Here is a 19,994-nt window from a genome sequence, read left to right as displayed (position 1 = left end):
GAATGGTAGTAGCATGGAAGAATGATTTTTGATAATGACATATAGATATATTAATGATATGGTATCATAACCAGGGACACTGGAAATATGCGATTGTGCAGCTGCTGTGATTTTCACATAATTATACATTTGGCGCGTGTTCCACATAATCCATCCTCTGCCATATAATCTTCAGATTTATTGAAAAAAAAATTGGTTCTAGCTCAAACTGTTCAAAAGTTACTCAAAATGCAGCAACATGTGTTGCCGCGCGGTGGAAGGTCCTTTGCAAAGCTTGACTGATCAACTTTCTGTTGCTTATTGCAAACATGGGTGTTAACTTGGTATTAATGGGGTGCAACCAATGCCCAAACAGTATTACCAAATTTAAAAATGACAAAAAATGATGAAATACTATTACAAAATGTGCCGCATTATGCTGCATAATTTGCCTTTTCTTGCTGCATATTTTACTGGACCCTGCCACATAATTGGTCCGTCTTCTATTTCTATTTCTATTTAGGGGGTTTTATAGAGCGCTTGGTGACGCACAACGGCGTGTCCCCGCTCTAAGGAGCTGATACCTGCCAGAACTTACAAATGCAGAAGAACTACTGTGTGAATAAAGCAGTCTTCAGCTTGGCTCTAAAGATTGTTTCTGAAGGTTCTAATCACAGCGCCATAGGTAGCTTGTTCCATCTGGATGCTGCGAGGTGCCTAAAAGATCTTCCACCCATCCGGGCTCTGGACACCTTAGGAATTGCCAGGAGTCCTGAGCCGGAAGATCTCAGAGAGCGAGACGGCTCATAGGGTGTCAGCAATCCTTTCAAAGGGAGCGGAGCTCTCCCGTTGATGATCCGGTGGCACGTGCACAGGGCTTTGAATTCCACCCTGTTACGGATCGGGAGCCAGTGCAGGGACCGGAGAGCCGCTGTGAAGCCTGCTCTTCTGGGTAGTCTAAGCACTAGTCTGGCAGCGGCATTCTGGAGAACCTGAAGACGGCTCAAATTCTTCTCCAGAGTTCCCAAGTAGAGAAGATTGCCGTAATCCATCTTAGACGTGACTAGTGCATGCACCAGGGTTTGGCGGGCTCTGATAGGTAAGAATTTTAACACCTTCCTGAGACTTTTGAGGGTCCCAAAGCAAGATCCAACCACCTGATTGATCTGGGGACCAAAGGTAAGGTCAGAATCAAACCAAATGCCCAAGTTCTTTGCTTTCTGGCAAGGGGTGGGTGCTGGACCCAAGCACGACGGCCACCACGCCGACGTCCACGCCGATTGGCCTCCCCCCACCACCAGTACCTCGGTCTTGCCTCCGTTGAGCTTGAGGCAATTGGCGGACATCCAGGCCGCGAGGTCTTGCATGCAAGCTCTGAAGATGTCCGCCGAGAGACCGGGCGCGCGTGATAGGGAGATGACCAACTGTGTGTCGTCGGCATATGACACCATTTGGAGGCCGTAACTCTCTACCAAGGAAGCGATCGGGGCAACATAAAGATTAAAAAGAGTTGGGCTCAGGGACGAGCCCTGCGGCACCCCTTGATCCAAAGAGATGCGCTCAGAGTAATGGTCGCCCTGCCTTACTTGGAAGCCTCGGCCTGCAAGAAATGAGTAAATCCATTTCAGTGCTGCCCCTCTCACCCCGCCTTTGCTCAGACACTGTAGCAAGATGGAGTGTGCTACAGTGTCGAACGCCGCACTGAGGTCCAGGAGGATTAAGGCCATGGTTTGTCCCTCATCAGCACCTTGCCGCATAATTCCAGTGGCCCTGATCATTACATAACAACTTAGGGGCAATATCAAGGCCACAATATCCAGACCGCGACTATAGTGCAGACACACAGTATGAGTGTGAGACATTACAAATTGAGGACATAATGGCAGAGGAGCAAGAGCCGTGTCATGATGCAAGGATGCAACATAACGATAGATACATTTTTTACAATGTTGCTGCATATGGCAAGAAGCACAAAGCATCAGCAGGAGGAATAGTAGATAAGGGGGTAACATCAGTATCACGTCACTAAAGGACACCAATGCAATATATTTCATAAAACAAGAATCGAGGGGAAGTAGCAGCATGGCATGAGAGGAGATGTGAGAAGAGCGACATGAGTGCCAAGGGTGAGAAGGGTATGATGGCACGCGGATTCCACAATACTACCAGTATCACGACCGAAGTGTAGTGAGGGTGGCGGCCATAGAAAGCAATGCTCATTGTATATTTTGAAAGGAGCAGTGGTCATTGGCTGCGATGGTAGTGGTAATGTTCACCTTGTGTAGTGGAAGAGGCACTGATCAGTATGTGTTTTGGAAGTGGCAGTTTTACAACTGGGTTGTGGAAGTTTAGTATTTGTCAGTGAGTGTTTTGGGAGTGGTAAGTGGCAGTCTGGGAAGAAGCAGTGGCCAATCTGTGCTCTGGCTGAGGCAGCAGTTAGAAGGGGCACATCCGGGTAAGGGCACAGGTTGCTCAGGGCACAGATAAGAACAATGGGCAGTGTATTTTTCCGGATAATCTGCTCAGTGGCAGTGGCTAATGAGTGTCCGTGTAGGAGCAGTCGTGTGTGTGACTTGGTAGTAGCAGTGGTCTGTGTGCGCCATGATAGGAGTGATGGCCAGGGTGTGATTTAATAGTAGCAGTAGTCAGAGGGTAGCCTGTTAGAGGGCAGTGAAGTATGTGTTTATAGGAGCAGAACTCAGTGGATTTCCTGGTAGTTATGATGGTCTGAGGGAGTTCTTGGAGGAACAGTGGTCAGTCGGTGTACTGGTAGTGTCAGTCGTCCCTATCATTCCATGCAAAGCAGTGGTCAGTGTATGACGCAGCGGCAGTAGTTCAGCGGGCGTTCTGCTAGTGGCAGTGGTCAGTGAGAATACTTATAGGAGAAGGGATCAGTGTGGGGCCTGGCAGTGGTAATGGTCTGTGGTTGGTGCTGGCGGGAGCAGTGATTGGTATTTGCCCTGGAAGTGGTCAGTGCTTGTGTCCCGGAAGGACAGTGGTCAGTGTTTATGTGGGTAGTGGCAGTGCTCAGTCCCGGGTCAGGTGGAGGCAGTGGTCAACATGGGTTGTTGTAGTGGCAGTGGGAAAGAGGTGTCCTTCTAGTAGCAGTGGTCAGAAGGTAGCCTTCATAGAGATGTCGGCCATTTGGCTACATTGTTGCGCTTAGAGATAATTGAGTGCCCTGGTAAGGGCAAAGGTCACTGGAAATGTTGGTGGTCTGTAGGTGCTCTGGTAGGTCAGTTCGAGGCTGCCTGGTGTTCTAGTAAATGTAGCAGACAGCTAAGCCCTCGGTGCTACAGATCTATGCAGCTATTCAAGTGTTGCATTTAGATGCTGAACACCTCTTTTCTGCAAGATTTTGGGGGCTGTTCTTGCAACAATGAGTAGGTTGCCCGAAGGATAGACATTAACTCTTTTACTACTAAATCACTAAACTGGGGATATGGAGTTAATGATCAGGAATCAATTACCCTATCTGACATAGTGAAGATAGTCTGCAAGCAGTACTTGTTATCATGGCTACAGGTGCAGTGGTGAGATGGACTTCTCTGCGGCATTTGACAAAGTGCAGCAGGGGATACTCTGAAAGTGTTCCTCGTGCTACAGCAGGAGGCCTACAGAGTCCCTGCAGCCCTCCAGGGGCGCTGTGCAGATGATTAGCTCATTATGCCTTTGGGGGCAGATTTATGTCGGACTTGCGCCACGTTTACTCTGCCGTTGCGTGACGCAACGGCGCGGAAACGTGGCGCATCCCTGCGACCTATTTACAACGTGACGCATCTAGGCAGATGCGTCACGTTGTAAAGCCCTGCGCCACATGGAACCTGCGTCAGGTTTCATGTGGGCGTTCTGTTGCAGGGTGGGCGTTCCCTCGTAGGAAAGCCCCGTAAAACTGACACAGTGAAATCTACAAGATTTCACGGAGTCAGTTTTACGACGCTGCTGCGTCAAATCCTTACACCTGCTTGAAGCAGGCGTAAGGAGTGACGCACCATGTTATGTTTGGTTGGCCTCTGTAAATTGCAGGAGTTGCGTCGCACTTGCGACGCTACTAAAGCAATGCGCCGCCCGTACACCACAAGATGCGTCACGCTTCTGCCCTTCCTTGCACCATGGTGCGCCGCATTGTAAATGCGGCGCATCTGTGGTGCCGCAAGGAGGGAATTGCGTGATGCATCAGTTCTGGCGCATCCCTGCTGATTTGCAGAGATGCCCCAGAACTCATAAATCTGCCCCTTAATACCCAGCTGTTGACGCCTGGAACAGTCTGCACTGGGGGGAGTGGGATACTGAGAACAAAGATACTCCAGATGGCGAGTCACAAATACGTGCTATTGTCTAGAGAAAGTATATTGTCAGGGGAGGAGCACGGGTGAGGGCTGAGCATTCACCCATCATTCATTCATTGTTAAGCTTTAACACTGCACATGGGGAGTACTTGATGACATCTTTAGTTGGGACGTGTAATGCCAAATCCCACTGAACTTTTATGGCTTGAACTTGGATTCATATCGAGTTGGTACAGGTTGCAGAGTATTGATTTAAGATGTAACTATTCCATAAGAAGTCCTCGTAATCCATTGATTCCGGAGGAACAGCACATCAAATGGCTGTAGAGGCTGAACAATAGTAAGGAGTGTCGTCATTCAGTGTCCTGTAAGCTACGTGGGTGTCCTTGAAGTGGCAACTATCAATCAGTGCCCCAGAAGTAGAAATAGCAAGTGGTGGTGCAGGTAAATTGGAAGTGGTCTCCTTAGGGATAGTGGGCCTGATTCACAGAACTAACTGAAGACAAAATCCTAAACTTACTACCATTTCGGTATTCACAGAAGTTAGGAGTCCGAACTTTAGGACTCCTAAATGCCTTCTGTGAATACCGAAAGTCTTAAAGTTAGGATTCTTCTCAGTTTAGGAGTCCTAAAGTTAGGAGTCCTAACTTTAATACTCCTAAACTGAGAACAATCCTAACTTTAAGACTTTCGGTATTCACAGAAAGCATTTAGGAGTTCTAAAGTTAAGACTCCTAACTTCTGTGAATACCGAAATGAGTAAGTGCCTTCTGTGAATACCGAAATGAGTAAGTGCCTCCTGTAAATACCAAAATGGTAGTAAGTTTAGGATTTTGTCTTAAGTTAGTTCTGTGAATCGGGTCCAAAGATTTGTGGGCATCTTTGTCAGATCAATGTTCAGGGAGTGTCTTGGTGAGGGTGGTATTCAGTGGACGTTCTGGTAGGTGAGTGGTTTCTGGTGTGTGCAGTGTTCCATGAATGCTTTGAGATGACCAGTGGTTGTTGGGATTTCTAGTAAAGTAAAATGACAGTGGGTGTCTTTGAATGTAGGTTTGTACGTTTTCTGGTAAAGACAGTCTTAAGTAGGTGTTGTAGATGATCATTGGATTCCTATCAGGCCAGGAGTTGTGTAGGCAGGTGTGCTTGCATACTGGGAGCTTGCAGCTGGTACCTGAGGGCCTGCTGGTTGTGATCCTCTTCTCTTCTTTTTCCCACCTCCATGGATTTTTCAATGTTAGTCTGCAGCTGATCGGCCTGTTTGAGTGAAAGCAGGACACAAGTAAACCTACTGTGAGTGCCATTGGAGGGTTCATATTGGGTCCGTCTCAGCTACTATCATGCATCAGTCAGGATGACAGAGAGTGGTGATGCCCCGTGCCACTCTGAGAGACCCATGTAATGACCCATGCACTGCGCATACTAGTGTAACCATCCATTTCTGGCCATTACACTGTTCATTTTAACTGTTGGTGATCAATGGCCCTGCTACTGTTCACAGTGGTTGAAGAGCATATCTGACCCCTGCCACCATATTCCCAGAGACGGTCAACATGGACCACCACCACCTTCAGAGAGGCGTTTACCACTGTTTACCACACCAGCTTAAAACGTATCACTCATGCAGATTACCACTTACCACAATCCCCCACAGCACTAATACTAGTTACCAACTATTAGTGACCATTGCACTACTCACACAGAAGGGTATAACCTACTACTGCCATTACCATTGTGCATGCAGATAGTTACTACACATCACTAACTTCTTCACTGCTTATACAGAGCATTACCACTTCTGTCATCTGTGCCTCTACACTCTTTACAGCAGTTAAACCCCATCAGTCCTCTCCCGAGAACTCACACCGATTCCCACTCATGACAGCCATGCCTTGATGAGTCTTAAAGTCCACTGCTTACCCCGATCTCTTCGCACTGGAAGAGGAAGATGGAGGTTCTTCGGGCCTGCAGTTCTCTGATGGTCAGCGCCAGGACCGAGTTGTGCACGCCGCTGTTTAAGATGGAGCTACAGCGTAGCACGCTGTCCATGTTGAAGCAGTCCAGCTCCTCCTGCAGAGGAATAGACACAAAAAATGGGTTCATACTGTAGGGACACAGGTCGATCAAAAGGAAAACGAGTGCTGTCTGTCTCCTGTGCGTATGCCATGACTACATAAGGTTGATGCATATTTAAATCAATGCTCTTAGGCTTTTCTTTGTGTCCCACTTGCTCCTCTCATTCTGGGGGGTTGTGCTGTTACTTGTTATTGGGCTGCCGCCTTGGTATGATTCTCTCTCACTGTGGGTGCTCTCCATCTATGGATGGGATTGTGTTATTGTGACAGGTGGGATTATTGGGTCATCAGAGAACCCAGAAATGTTTCTACATTTCCTGCATCCCGGTCCTGGTCTCCTTTCCTTCCATCTCATTTGTCTACAAGTGAGGACAGACAACACTTCTGGCATGGAAGCCACCATAAGCAAATCTATAAATCACTCCCCTTGTACACATACCTGTGCGTACACTCACCATTCCTCAAGGACCTCAGTGCCTCGATGTTGCTGCTCGAATGAGAATCCATTGCTTGTGAACTACTCACATTTTTAGGCTCTTCATCTCATGTCTATGATGTGCTCCCCTTGTACACACAAATCAATTTTCACCTGTCCAGTCTGTTGGTTCCTGTATTAAGTGAAAGCCTGATCCACTTCAAGACATCACTTACATCATTAGCGGGCTCAGTTGCTTTAGTAAGCAAGGTCTTCCTTCTCCAGACTAGGGAAGGCCTCCTGCTCTATGACATTTGTTGGTCCGCCTCTTTCTTTGTGTTCAGTTCTGTTTTTTCCCTTCGGCATGAAAGGTCTATTTGGAGGATTCCATGCCTAAAGAACAGAGCTGGTCTGTTTCCTATGTGCCACTATGGTCTCTTTGCTTACGTGTGAATATGGCACCTCACCCTATAGGTAAGGAACATCTCTCTCCACGAGTAGGGTTGGTCCATCTCTATGTTGGTGTGAATGCATTACATGACAATCTCCACAATTAAAAAAATCCATTGTCTCTCACTCTAAGGGCAGAGATGAACCTTCTTCGTAAGAATCTAGAATGTTTAGTGTTCCTATGGATCTGAATGCCCTTATGACAAGGAACATGTTTCTCATGCATGTATTGGGATTCTCATTCTCTCTTGGCCAAAATGCAGGCTTTTGCTATGAACACAACTTGTCTCTCTTCATACCAATCTAAATATCCTCTCCTCATTGGCTCACTGTTTGTTTCCACATCTTACCCTGGTCTCAATATCGGTCAGTGACAATTCTTCATCCTTGACTTGTAAAATGACGTCTTGTCCCCAGACTCTGCCCTGGGAATCCAGCATCTTTAGCCGAGCCATAGCATCCTCAACAGTACGAATCTGCTTGGAGTCCACTTCACAGGTGAGAAGGTGCTGAGGGGAGAAACAAAGATAAGAATGCAAGGCTATGAGAGAACCTAGTTGAGGAGGAGAAAAGGGCATGTGAGATAATATAATCCTATCTCATGCAAGATCGCGTTTTTATATCCCAAACATGCAAAAAGAACCAGTCTGTTTCACAACAGGAAAAGTGAATATTCCATGTTGGAATGAGCTCTCTGTCTTGAGTAGGTAGGAGTATGCTCCTGTTGACAGGAGTCTGTGTCTTCATGGACCATGAGTGCTCACAAGTTGACAGAGATTTGCACTCTGGTTGGTTGAAAGGTCTGTGTTTTCAGTGGCTGTGAACGTGTTCTGAATGCCAGCGATCTGGTTCTTGCAATGCTGTGACAGTGTTATTGTTGGTACCTTCTCTGTGTCTTTGGTAGCATCCATACAATGAACTGATTTTTGATTTAAGAGTGGATCCAGCTTCTCTGTGGTGGGTGTGATGTGTAATGAGTGGGGGTGTCTTCTGGTGAGGTGAATTGTGTCCTCTATCTTCTGGGGTTGTGGTTCATGTAGTGTGAGCTACTTATTTGTTAGGCAGTGTAAGACCATGGACAATTAACACAAACTTCTTATTGGCTTTTTATCTTACAAAACTGATCATAGTAATGAGCAAGGATTCCTGTGGACCTTTCTTACCTCCACTCGCTGCTGAAACTTGTCCTGTAAACTCCCAACAGCCTGTGAGTACTGCTTCCGCTGCTCTGAGGGAACAAGGCAAAATCAGGTGTAATGTGACAAAAGGATGTAATACAGTAGAATACAAGAGACAAAATCATGCTCTGCGTGGGAACAAACAATAAATGTGAGACAGGGAAAGAAATGTAGCACTAAAGGAGTGGATGTTATCGAGTGTAAGAATTGTGTAAGAACGTGCCACAGGAAGAGGAGCCCCAAGAAAAATAGTTGAACAATGTTTAGGGCAGAAGTTTAAGGCAGGTCTCGTAGACTTTTTGGAAATATGGAGAGGAGCTCTGGGCATCACCAGTGGTAGAATAGGATGCAGGGAGAATCGCTAAGCCTATAGATAGAGAAAGATTTAGAGATATAAAGTGGAACACAAGTAAGATAAGGGCACATAGGACAATAAAGCAAGCGCATTAGCAGACAAAGCAAGAAATGAAGAAAATAAACAATGAACAAGTAAAGTGTAAAATATATAGGGACACTAGCATGATTAATGGGGATCATGATGAAGTATCCTAGATAGAAAGGATGGGTTATGTTAGGAGAAAGGGCCACTTATTTAGCAGAAAGGGAAAGAAAGCAATGAGAAGGGAAGAAACAGACTATGTATTCAAATGTCTTGCTTTCTCCCAATAGCAACTCATATGAAGGGACCAGAAACAATTCCTCACAAGTTTCAAAATGTTTGAATCAAAGGGCTGTGCAACTCTTTCATCTCAAGTTCTCCCTGACCTGCTTGAATCTTTCTCACCTTTCATATACTCCATTTCCTTCAGCACATGACAACTGAAAACTTGCTATGCCCAGGGCAATTTTCCATGTTTCAGTTTTTCGTAGTGTGTTCTACTTTAAGCAGATTTGTGGTCTAGTACACTCCTCAAAGGTCTGACATATAAGACTGAATATGGGAAATGTACCCCGCAGCCAATACCATGATCTGCCTTTACACCGAAGTGAGTTCCCACACTGCGATGTTACCATGCGTTCATTTACCGAGCAAGTGAATGACTTGCTTTAGGGGAAGCGTTGCTGGACTAGTGTTGAATTTTAAGTCCAACACCTTCCCTACTGATACACTGAATGAAGTTGTTATAGTAATTTATACTATTCTTAATTCCAGTGCCCCCCTAAGGCAAGTCGTTGAAACAATTTGCGTGGTAAAGGTCATGTGTGCTAACGTCGCAGTAGGGGTGATGATTGTGGTGTAAAGGCATGCATGGAAAATGCATACAACCCTGAATATGGATGTCTGTGATTGATCATCAATAAGCATTCTTCCTGTGTCTGGGATGCTGCCACCCAGTCAGCTCCAGCAGGTGTTGTGCCTAACTTACTGGTTGAAAATCCAAGACCACCTGCACCTGGAACATGGAGAACCAGTGCCTGCCTGCTTGCGAAGACCATTGTGCCCTGTGAGGAAAAGGAGATCGCTGGAAGGATCGAGGTCCAGTAAGGGATCCTGGTGAGAGGACCCCTGTAGGGATGTGAGAGGAGAGAATACTGCTGTACCAATATGACTATTGCCAGTTTGCGATGTGTAAGTCTGTGTCTCTGTATGCCAGCAGGGGCCACCTTGAAATTATCTGTGTTGACTGGAACTAACTGTGCCAATCGGGCCAGAGCCTGTGTGCAGTGTATAAGTCAGCGACCCCATATACCAGAGAGGGCCGCCATGAAGTTAGCCATGCTGATTGGCCAACGATTCTGTGCGGCTATGAAGAGAAACTTACTGCTGTGCCGAATGGGCCATTGCCTGCATGCAGAATAAGAGTAGTGACCCTGTTTGCCAGAGGGAAGGTCAAGGATCATAGCCTACTTGATATTATGGTCAAGAGGAGAGGCCGCCACAGGCCCAAGCCCTGAATGAGGATTGGAAGCAAAAGCTGTCTAAGCCTTCCTCAATCTTTGGGAAGGAACAATGGAAACATACTGTCACACCGGAGGAGTGCAGAGAACACCCAGCTGCTGCCCCTGCGATGAAGCAAGTTTCACTTACCAAAGGCCACCACTGCAGCCTCTGTGGCTGCAAGGACAATGCTCTTGTAGACTCTGGTCGTGCAATCCCCTGCTCATGCAGTTAAAACTGATCAAAAGGCCAGAAGGCCCAAGGGGAACTTGTCTGTCAGATATCGCTTTGGCACTGGAACACTTTTGACTTTTCTAAGAGTTGGAGTGGCATCCAATGACACTTGGACTGCTAGTGAGACCTAACCTAGATGTCACCTATAGTGAATGGGGAATAGCCACTGGCCACTGTCGCTAGTGAGTGGTAAATGGGACTCGGGTACCTGCCTATTGAACACTAGATCCTCGACCTTAGGGGCTATGTGTATTGTTTGTGAATGCTGTATTTGTGTTCGTATATAAATACTACTTTTGTCATAAAAGACTATACTGAACTGGACAATCTTTATTGCTGCTATTGAAAGTACTTTAAGTTGTGAGCCTGTGTTCATCCCCCCTGTATCTACCGACTGGTGAGAAGTCTTGGAGTGCTCGACCCGGACTATCACTAAGAGTCAAATGCCGAAAGGGTACTTGGCCCAATCGCTCCAGCCCGGCATTTTAATCCTGATGTCCGACATCAGGATTAAAATGCCTCAAACCCCACGGTTTTCAAGGTGCTTGCCCTGTAGCCCTCTGAAACGGCTATGGGGCCCTGTGAAAGGGGTTCTGACAGAAGTCAACTCTCCCTGGGAATCAGAAATATGTAAATAGACATTGCAATCTAACATCAAAAAAAGCATGAAGTTTTGATATTTGAAATTAATCGAGGCTGAAAGTTCTGTACCTGGAGACTGATAAGTCTGGCCCATCAGAAAAGATGGTCTACTCCTTACTAAGCTCTTGTATCTCGCCGTTTATCAATTGGTGAGGATCCTTGCATCTAGTAATCTGAGATCTTACCAACAATCTTTCTTCTTCTATCAGCCACAAGGTATACCCCATAACGTTCTCCAGGACTGTTCTGGAATAATCTCCAGAAAATTAACATGAAGTCGAGAAGGGGGGAAACAGGTCTGTGTTCCAATTCAACCGATCTTGCATGGCGGACAGTGATACACGATGCGTTGGAGTGAAAAGGGAATCTCCATTTGTATTCCACTTTACATCTAGACAAGGTGAAATATGCAATATGTTTGGTCCTTCCCAAAAGAGGGTCTCCTCAAATAGTGGTCTGGTGTACCATAAACTACCATCTCTACATTGACATTGTTGAAAATTATTTCCTGACACACTTAATGTAGAATAATGACTGAAAAGAGGGGAGGGCTACCTGCAGCTCTATTTTTATTTGTCGGATCCAGCACTTAGAGGTATGTCATTGACAATCGCCACAAGGAGGCAGACATGATTTTTTCTTCATAGCGATTCTCAAGATACGATAGCCGTAGGAGATAATTTCACATAAGGTATATAGGAATTGCTTAGACAGTTAGCGTTTATCTAGAAAACCTTGCGTACTTGTGACCCTCGAAGGCCAGTGTTGCTCACAGCGTCTCTTCCTTGCAGTATGTTTTGCTTTGCGAGCTGTGCTGAATAGATGGGCATGTACGGAGACAGTGTTTACTGGGGAAAATGTACTCTTTTCATTTTTCCCATTTTCACTCCCAATCTTTGATCATATTTATTCCTTTGTTGTGCTACTGAGCAGATTTCTGTGTTAAACGTTTAAGATCAAGTTTAGTAGACATTAAAGTCCATGTGAGGCAGCTTTCAATTTCAGAACTTAAGGTTGGGTGCACAGGTAACAAAATAATGTTGGGTGGGAGTATGCACAGTGAAGGTTGGGTACATGCAAGGAAGCAGATGGCAATTTTTCCAGTGCCGCCACAAGCTCGTGCATGATCCCCATGAGTTGATAGTAGAAGATAACGTCTAACCAAAAGTACCATGGACAGCAAAAGTAAATAGTCTGAACTTAGTGAGAGGTGTTGAGGAATGTGAACATAAGAAAAGTGGAGCTTGAATCTTACGGTAGATGCTTTTGCCACTGGGCCTGGACATGCCGGGTGATGTCTTCAAGTCAGCTTCTCCAGATGAAAGACCACTACTACACAGAGGATAAAGACCACATTGTGTCAGAGATCAACCATTAAGAAATAGGATCCACCAATGTGCCGCCACTTTCCTAGCCATGCAATAACAGTCATACATATGGGAAGCCACACATCTGCAACCTACATCTATTATTTAAATGCCATCCAGCAAAATTTCAAAACATTGCCAATCAACTAAATATTGGCCAAAGTCCTTAGCAAAGCAGTAGTCACTTGATTTCACCACCACAACGGAAGTATTAATCTAATTGACTTGATTCACTTGGGATTGTGCCCATGCCCTCTGAAGTATACGGGGGCACACAGTTGAAAATGTTGAAGAAGACACTTTCACTTTGTGATTTATGATAGTCCTCTAGAGGTTTTCAATAATGGTGACCATTCAGTCATAATCAACAGATGGAGTTAACATAGTTTTTAATCCCACCAGACTGTGATGTACATTATTTTTGGAAAACAACAGACAAAGAGTAAAACTCAACTATGATATCTTTAATTTGGCCATATCATCTTCAATATTTACATCAGACCACTCTTAGAACCCCAGGCACAGAGTCATTCTTCACTCCTTTCAGGGTGATGCTCAATCCTAAAATTAAAAATACTCACATCCCTTCAACAATGTTCTCTTGTTGTTTCCCTTGGACTCTCCTTACTTCACCTGTCCTTTTACTCCCTTGCATGTTACTTCCGTTACTCCTGTTCTCACCTGTCTTTTCGCCTTTATTTCCACTCCACCCTCTCTTGTTATTCTGTTGCCACTCAGGTCTTTCACTTCTCTCACTCATATTCCATCCTTTCATCAGGCCAGTTCCCTCGCTACTCCCTTTTCCAGATCCGTCCTTTCTCATTGTGTGCTACCTTCAGCGCTTCAGAACAACCCTAGGGCAACACAAGTGACTCAAAAATAACCAACAAGACAGCATATTATTTTATCTTTTATTCCACCCTCTTTCCCTCCTCCCATTATATGCCCCCTTCTTTTAGCTGATCCTGATTTCACCCCCTTCTATATTCTTCCACTTAGGCCTTCCTTAGTTGCACCCCTTAAGTTGTGGCTCTGACATAAACCCCATTTTGCGCAGTGGTCACAATTATAAGTAGTAACGAAAAATGTGGAACTCTTCAGATGTCCCCCTCTTTAAATTGACCTAACAAACCTGACGAAATCTATCAGGAGAAAAATTCCAAGGAAATACTGGACATGCGGACGTTGGCGCAGAATCTGCATGTTATGCCCCATTTTAGGGTTCCACCTGTGATTAGCTCTATTAATGACACCTGGTGAATTCCAAACCCTAAGGTGCTGGACTTCACAGGGTGCAATAAAGAGCATCAAAGTTTCTAGGGCACACTTAATCCAGACTCTACACTCTCCACTCTCCTCATTGGCTCTCTCCCGTTCCCTCGGTACTTCTCAGGCTCCGCCCTCTCTTTTCTTGCATATTCTCATCTTCAACACAACCAAAGATGAGGCATTTTGAGACTCGAATATTCTGGGGTTAGGGATCAGCAACTGTGGGTGCTGCTGCATTGGCTAGGAACAGGTGACGGGTAGTTTACCATTTGAAATGCTCTGCAGTGTTCAATGTCAACACAGCCTTACAGGGTAGAGCACCTGTAATGATCAAGTCCACAAATGATCATGTAGTTTAAAGATGGTTTATTTCAGGATGGTTACAAGATGATAATTAGATAGGAACAAGGCCACAGAGAGACCCCACCAGGAGCAGCCAGCATGCTGCTCAGCCCAGCCAACTGTGGCTATCCGACTCCCAACATTCCATGAAGTGACATCACATGAGGATTGCATCATATGAGTATTCCACAGAGAGGGAAGGCATAGCATAGAAGTCCAGATACCACAGCACCTCTGGACACATTTAACGAAAGTGAAATGTAAGGATGTTAAGGAAACGTTCTCAGTGAAAAGGGAGTGTACTAACTGCTTAAATGAAAGGTCGATCAGTAGTTAACTGCTTAAGCAAAGATTGAAAAAAAATAAAAATGGAAGTGCTACATTTACCACAAAGCAATGGGTCCTCACTGAAGGCAGACTTTTTACTTTCAGTTTTATATAACTCGAACTCGACCCGAAGGTATTTGAGAATGAGCACCAGTTACATTTATTCTGGTGGGCATGGTAGGTTAAGTGATTTGCCCAGAATCACAGGAAGTTGAGGCGACACAAAGGCTCGAACCTGGTTTCCCAGTTCCAAAGTCGGCAGCTCTGGCTGTTACTCCACATCTTCTGTGCTGCTTTGTCTGAGTGCAGCCACAGTCTATGTTGATGTCTATGAAGGTCTAAGATATGCAACAAGAGGGCCTCCCTCCCCCCCATTTGTCTCTGGGCACCCACCAGCCCACTGCGGAGGTGGAGGGGGCGGACCTCTTCCCAGTGGGGAGAGACTCCACGCTGAAGAATTTTATAAAAGGATGGAGGATTGATAGTAGTTGAGGTTTCTTCTGCAAACACACCACTACTATCTGAGTTTGATTGCCTACATTTTTAAGTCGAGCCTATCGGCAGCACGCATGCGATGCTCACTCTGCAAGACTGCTGTAGTAGCGTATGGGAGCCAGCGGGCACTTTCCGATCATATTTTTCATTCGCTTGTGCCATTGTCTTTCGTAAATGCTGCCTTCGGATTCATTAATAGGATTGTTAGTCCTTCCTTAGTACGGCCTTGTCTTCATTTGTAACCTCCCATGGCTCCTGGCCCCTTTACTTTGGCTGTTACACAGGACCTTTTATTTAGTCTGTAAGTACTATTTACTTTATAAAGTTTCTCTTACTGCAGGCCGGATATGCGCTGCTTCAGCTTCAGCTGAAATCGCTTGTGTTTCTTTAAGCAGCATGGCCGCCCCCTTAACACAGAAGCCTGCTTTAAATCACTCTAACCCAGCATTATCTTGTGTCTGTTTCAACCCCACAAGTAAAATGGATTTAGAAATGATTCACGAATTAAGTCATGTGAATTACAGGTGGCACAAAACTGTGCGCTAATGGCCTGAAGTTGACAACAGGACATCTGTGTTACATGTCATCTGCACTAAAGCCACCTGACAGGGTTGTTTTCAAAAGCCTGTTTTATTATCAACAACAACACCACCAAAGCAACCACCACCACAACCAATATCACCACCACTACCAATACCACCACCACTACCAATACCACCACCACCAATACCACCACCACTCCCATCACCACCAATTCCACCACCAATACCTCCACTACCAATACCACCACCACCGATACCACCAATACCACTACCACCGCCAATACCACCGCCAATGCCACCACCAATACCACCACCACCACCAATAACACCACCACCAATACCACCATCACCAATACCACCAATACCACCACCAAAACCAATACCACCAACACCAACACCAATACCACCACCACCAATACCACCACCACCAAAGACCATCACCACAACCAATACCACCAATACCATCACAACCACAAATACCAACTCCAATATCACCACCACCACCACCAACAACAACAATAACACCACCAATATCAATACTACCATCACCAATAGCACCACAAATATTACCACCAATACCATCACCAATACCACCACTAATACCACCACCACCATACCACCACCAATATCACCACCACCACCAAAACCACCACCACCACCAATACAAATACCACCACCACCAATACCAATACCCCCACCACCAATAACACCACCAATACTTTCACCACCACCAATACCACCTCCAACAATACCACCACCACAGTACCATGACCACCAATACCGCCACCACCAACACCACCACCAATGACACCACTACCAGCAATACCACCAATACCACCCCCACCAATCCCGTACCACCACCACCATTACTAATAGCACCCCCAATACCATTACAACCGCCAATACCAATACCACCACCACCAATACCACCACCGTCAATACCACCACCACTAATACACCACCATTACCACCACCACCAATGCCACCACCAATACCCCCACCACGACCAATACCACCACCACCAATGCCTTCAACACCAATACCACTACCACTAATTCCACCACCAACGCCATCACCAATACCACCACCACCACCACCGCCCCCTTAACACGGAAGCCTGCTTTAAATCACTCTAACCCAGCATTATCTTGTGTCTGTTTCAACCCCACAAGTAAAATGGATTTAGAAATGATTCGCGAATTAAGTCATGTGAATTACAGGTGGCACAAAACTGTGCGCTAATGGCCTGAAGTTGACAACAGGACATCTATGTTACATGTCATCTGCACTAAAGCCACCTGACAGGGTTGTTTTCAAAAGCCTGTTTTATTTTCAACAACAACACCACCAAAACAACCACCACCACAACCAATATCACCACCACTACCAATACCACCACCACTACCAATACCACCACCACCAATACCACCACCACTCCCATCACCACCAATTCCACCACCAATACCTCCACTACCAATACCACCACCACCGATACCACCAATACCACTACCACCGCCAATACCACCACCAATGCCACCACCAATACCACCACCACCACCAATAACACCACCACCAATACCACCATCACCAATACCACCAATACCACCACCAATACCAATACCACCAACACCAACACCAATACCACCACCACCAATACCACCACCACCAAAGACCATCACCACAACCAATACCACCAATACCATCACAACCACAAATACCAACTCCAATATCACCACCACCACCACCAACAACAACAATAACACCACCAATACCAATACTACCATCACCAATAGCACCACAAATATTACCACCAATACCACCACCAATACCACCACTAATACCACCACCACCAATACCACCACCAATATCACCACCAATACCACCACACCACCAATACCAATACCCCCACCACCAATAACACCACCAATACTTTCACCACCACCAATACCACCTCCAACAATACCACCACCACAGTACCATGACCACCAATACCGCCACCACCAACACCACCACCAATGACACCACTACCAGCAATACCACCAATACCACCCCCACCAATCCCATACCACCACCACCATTACTAATAGCACCCCCAATACCATTACAACCACCAATACCAATACCACCACGACCAATACCACCACCACCAATGCCTTCAACACCAATACCACTACCACTAATTCCACTACCAACGCCACCACCAATACCACCACCACTACCACCGCCAATACCACCACCAATGCCACCACCAATGCCACCACCAATGCCACCACCACCACCAATAACACCACCACCAATACCACCACCACCAATACCACCACCACCGTCAATACCACCACCACTAATACCACCACCATTACCACCACCACCAATGCCAACACCAATACCCCCACCACGACCAATACCACCACCACCAATGCCTCCACCACCAATACCACTACCACCAATTCCACCACCAACGCCACCACCAATACCACCACCACCACCACCACTACCACCGCCAATACCACCACCAATGCCACCACCAATGCCACCACCAATGCCACCACCACCACCAATAACACCACCACCAATACCACCACCACCAATACCACCACCACCGTCAATACCACCACCACTAATACCACCACCATTACCACCACCACCAATGCCACCACCAATACCCCCACCACGACCAATACCACCACCACCAATGCCTCCACCACTAATACCACTACCACCAATTCCACCACCACCACAAACGCCACCACCAATACCACCACCACCACTACCACCGCCAATACCACCACCAATGCCACCACCAATACCACCACCACCAATACCACCACCACCACCAATAACACCACCACCAATACCACCATCACCAATACCACCAATACCACCACCAATACCAATACCAATACCACCAACACCAATACCAATAACACCACCACCAATACCCCCACCACCAATACCACCACCACCAATACCACCACCACCACAGACCATCACCACCACCAATACCACCAATACCATCACCACCACAAACACCACCACCATCACCACCACCACCAACAACAATAACACCACCAATACCAATACCAGCATCACCAATACCACCACAAATATTACCACCAATACCACCACCAATACCACCACTAATACCACTAGCACCACCACCAATACCACCACCAATATCACCACCAATACCACCACCAATTCTACCACAAATACAACCACCACCAATACCACCATCAATACCAATAACACCACCACCAATACCACCACCATCACCAATACCTCCACCACCACCAATACCTCCACCACCAATAACACCACCACCAATATCACCAATACCCCCACCAACACCAATACCACCACAACCACCGATACCATCACCAACACCACCACCACCACCACCACAAACAATACCAATACCACCACCATTACCACCAATACCACCACCACCACAAATACCACCACCAATACCCCCACCACCACCACCACCACCATTACCACCACCACCATTACCACCAATACCAAAACCACTACCACCAATACCAATACCACGAATACCACCACCACCTATACCAAAACCACCACCTCCAATACCACCTTAGTGCCTCTTGCTCACTAGTAATGGCAGTGGCACTGTACGAGGCCAGAGCTGCAGCCGAGACCATCCCTCCCTCCCTCCATACCTGTCATAAAGCATAGCCCGCCCTGCACCAGGAGGTGAAGCCAGGACCCTACTACAGCTGGAGTGTTTTTCATTAGGCAAAAGATAGCAATAATATTACGCAATGCCACACTGCACACTCAAATCATGAAGAGGGCAGGAAATAGCCCCCACTCCCGCTCTTCCCCCTGAGCCGCAATAGTGTAATGATAAAGCAAATGGTGTTGGGGTGCTTTGTTAGTGTTTATAGCTTGTATCATATGTAACTCTCACTTCCCACTTTGTGTCTGTGTAATTTACAACTCTTACACATCTTCACTGCACTATTCATCACTACTTTTTAAGACATCGCAGGCCGGTCTATTCCTCTGAAATTTACAATCTAGCAAGGGGTCGAGAAGGCACTTTATTGCAATGCAATAGGTCTCGCATTTGTGAGAGTTTAAGCTATTAGTATTGTAAATGACAATACCTTTTATTAAAACCTAAAACCTAAATAAAAGGCATTGTTATTTACAATGCAAATAGCTCAAACTTGCGTGAAAGCGTGACCTATTGCACTGCAAATACTTGTTTCAGTTGCTGTTGCTTGCCCAGCTCTACTGGGAAGGGGGCCCAAACATTGTTTGGGATCCCAGTAACGGTGCATCCACTGTCAGTAAATGTCCACTACCTTCAGTCTTTTTGCCTTAATGCACAAGTGTAACAAAACATACGAAACAGAAGTCAAAATACATTTTGATTCAAGATTTGTCTACAAATATTTAATTTCTAAAGAACACCATATCTTTCATTAAAATATAAATGATAAGAAACCGAATTTCCATCACAAGTATCATCAGAGTATAAAGGTAAA

At 46.0% G+C, this 19,994-nt stretch overlaps 1 protein-coding gene across 1 annotated transcript in view; it reads right to left on the bottom strand.

Moving 5' to 3' along the window:
- LOC147668777 (epidermal growth factor receptor kinase substrate 8-like) overlaps positions 1-19,994 on the bottom strand; it is a gene marked incomplete at its 3' end in the record, with an annotated part of 62,163 nt that overhangs the window by 10,865 nt on the left and 31,304 nt on the right. Inside the window, exons 3-7 of the mRNA XM_086948441.1 lie at positions 12,394-12,470; positions 8,369-8,433; positions 7,556-7,714; positions 6,186-6,335; positions 5,440-5,522 (exon numbers count right to left, since the gene is read on the bottom strand). Coding sequence (XP_086804567.1) covers positions 5,440-5,522; positions 6,186-6,335; positions 7,556-7,714; positions 8,369-8,433; positions 12,394-12,470 — 534 coding nt within the window. The remainder of the gene's footprint in view (positions 1-5,439; positions 5,523-6,185; positions 6,336-7,555; positions 7,715-8,368; positions 8,434-12,393; positions 12,471-19,994) is intronic.

Source organism: Lissotriton vulgaris, unplaced genomic scaffold (genome assembly GCF_964263255.1).
Source record: "Lissotriton vulgaris unplaced genomic scaffold, aLisVul1.2 SCAFFOLD_3919, whole genome shotgun sequence".
NCBI lineage: Eukaryota > Metazoa > Chordata > Amphibia > Caudata > Salamandridae > Lissotriton > Lissotriton vulgaris.
Note: the sequence above shows the minus strand (reverse complement) of the source record. Positions and strands in the feature narration are given on the sequence as shown.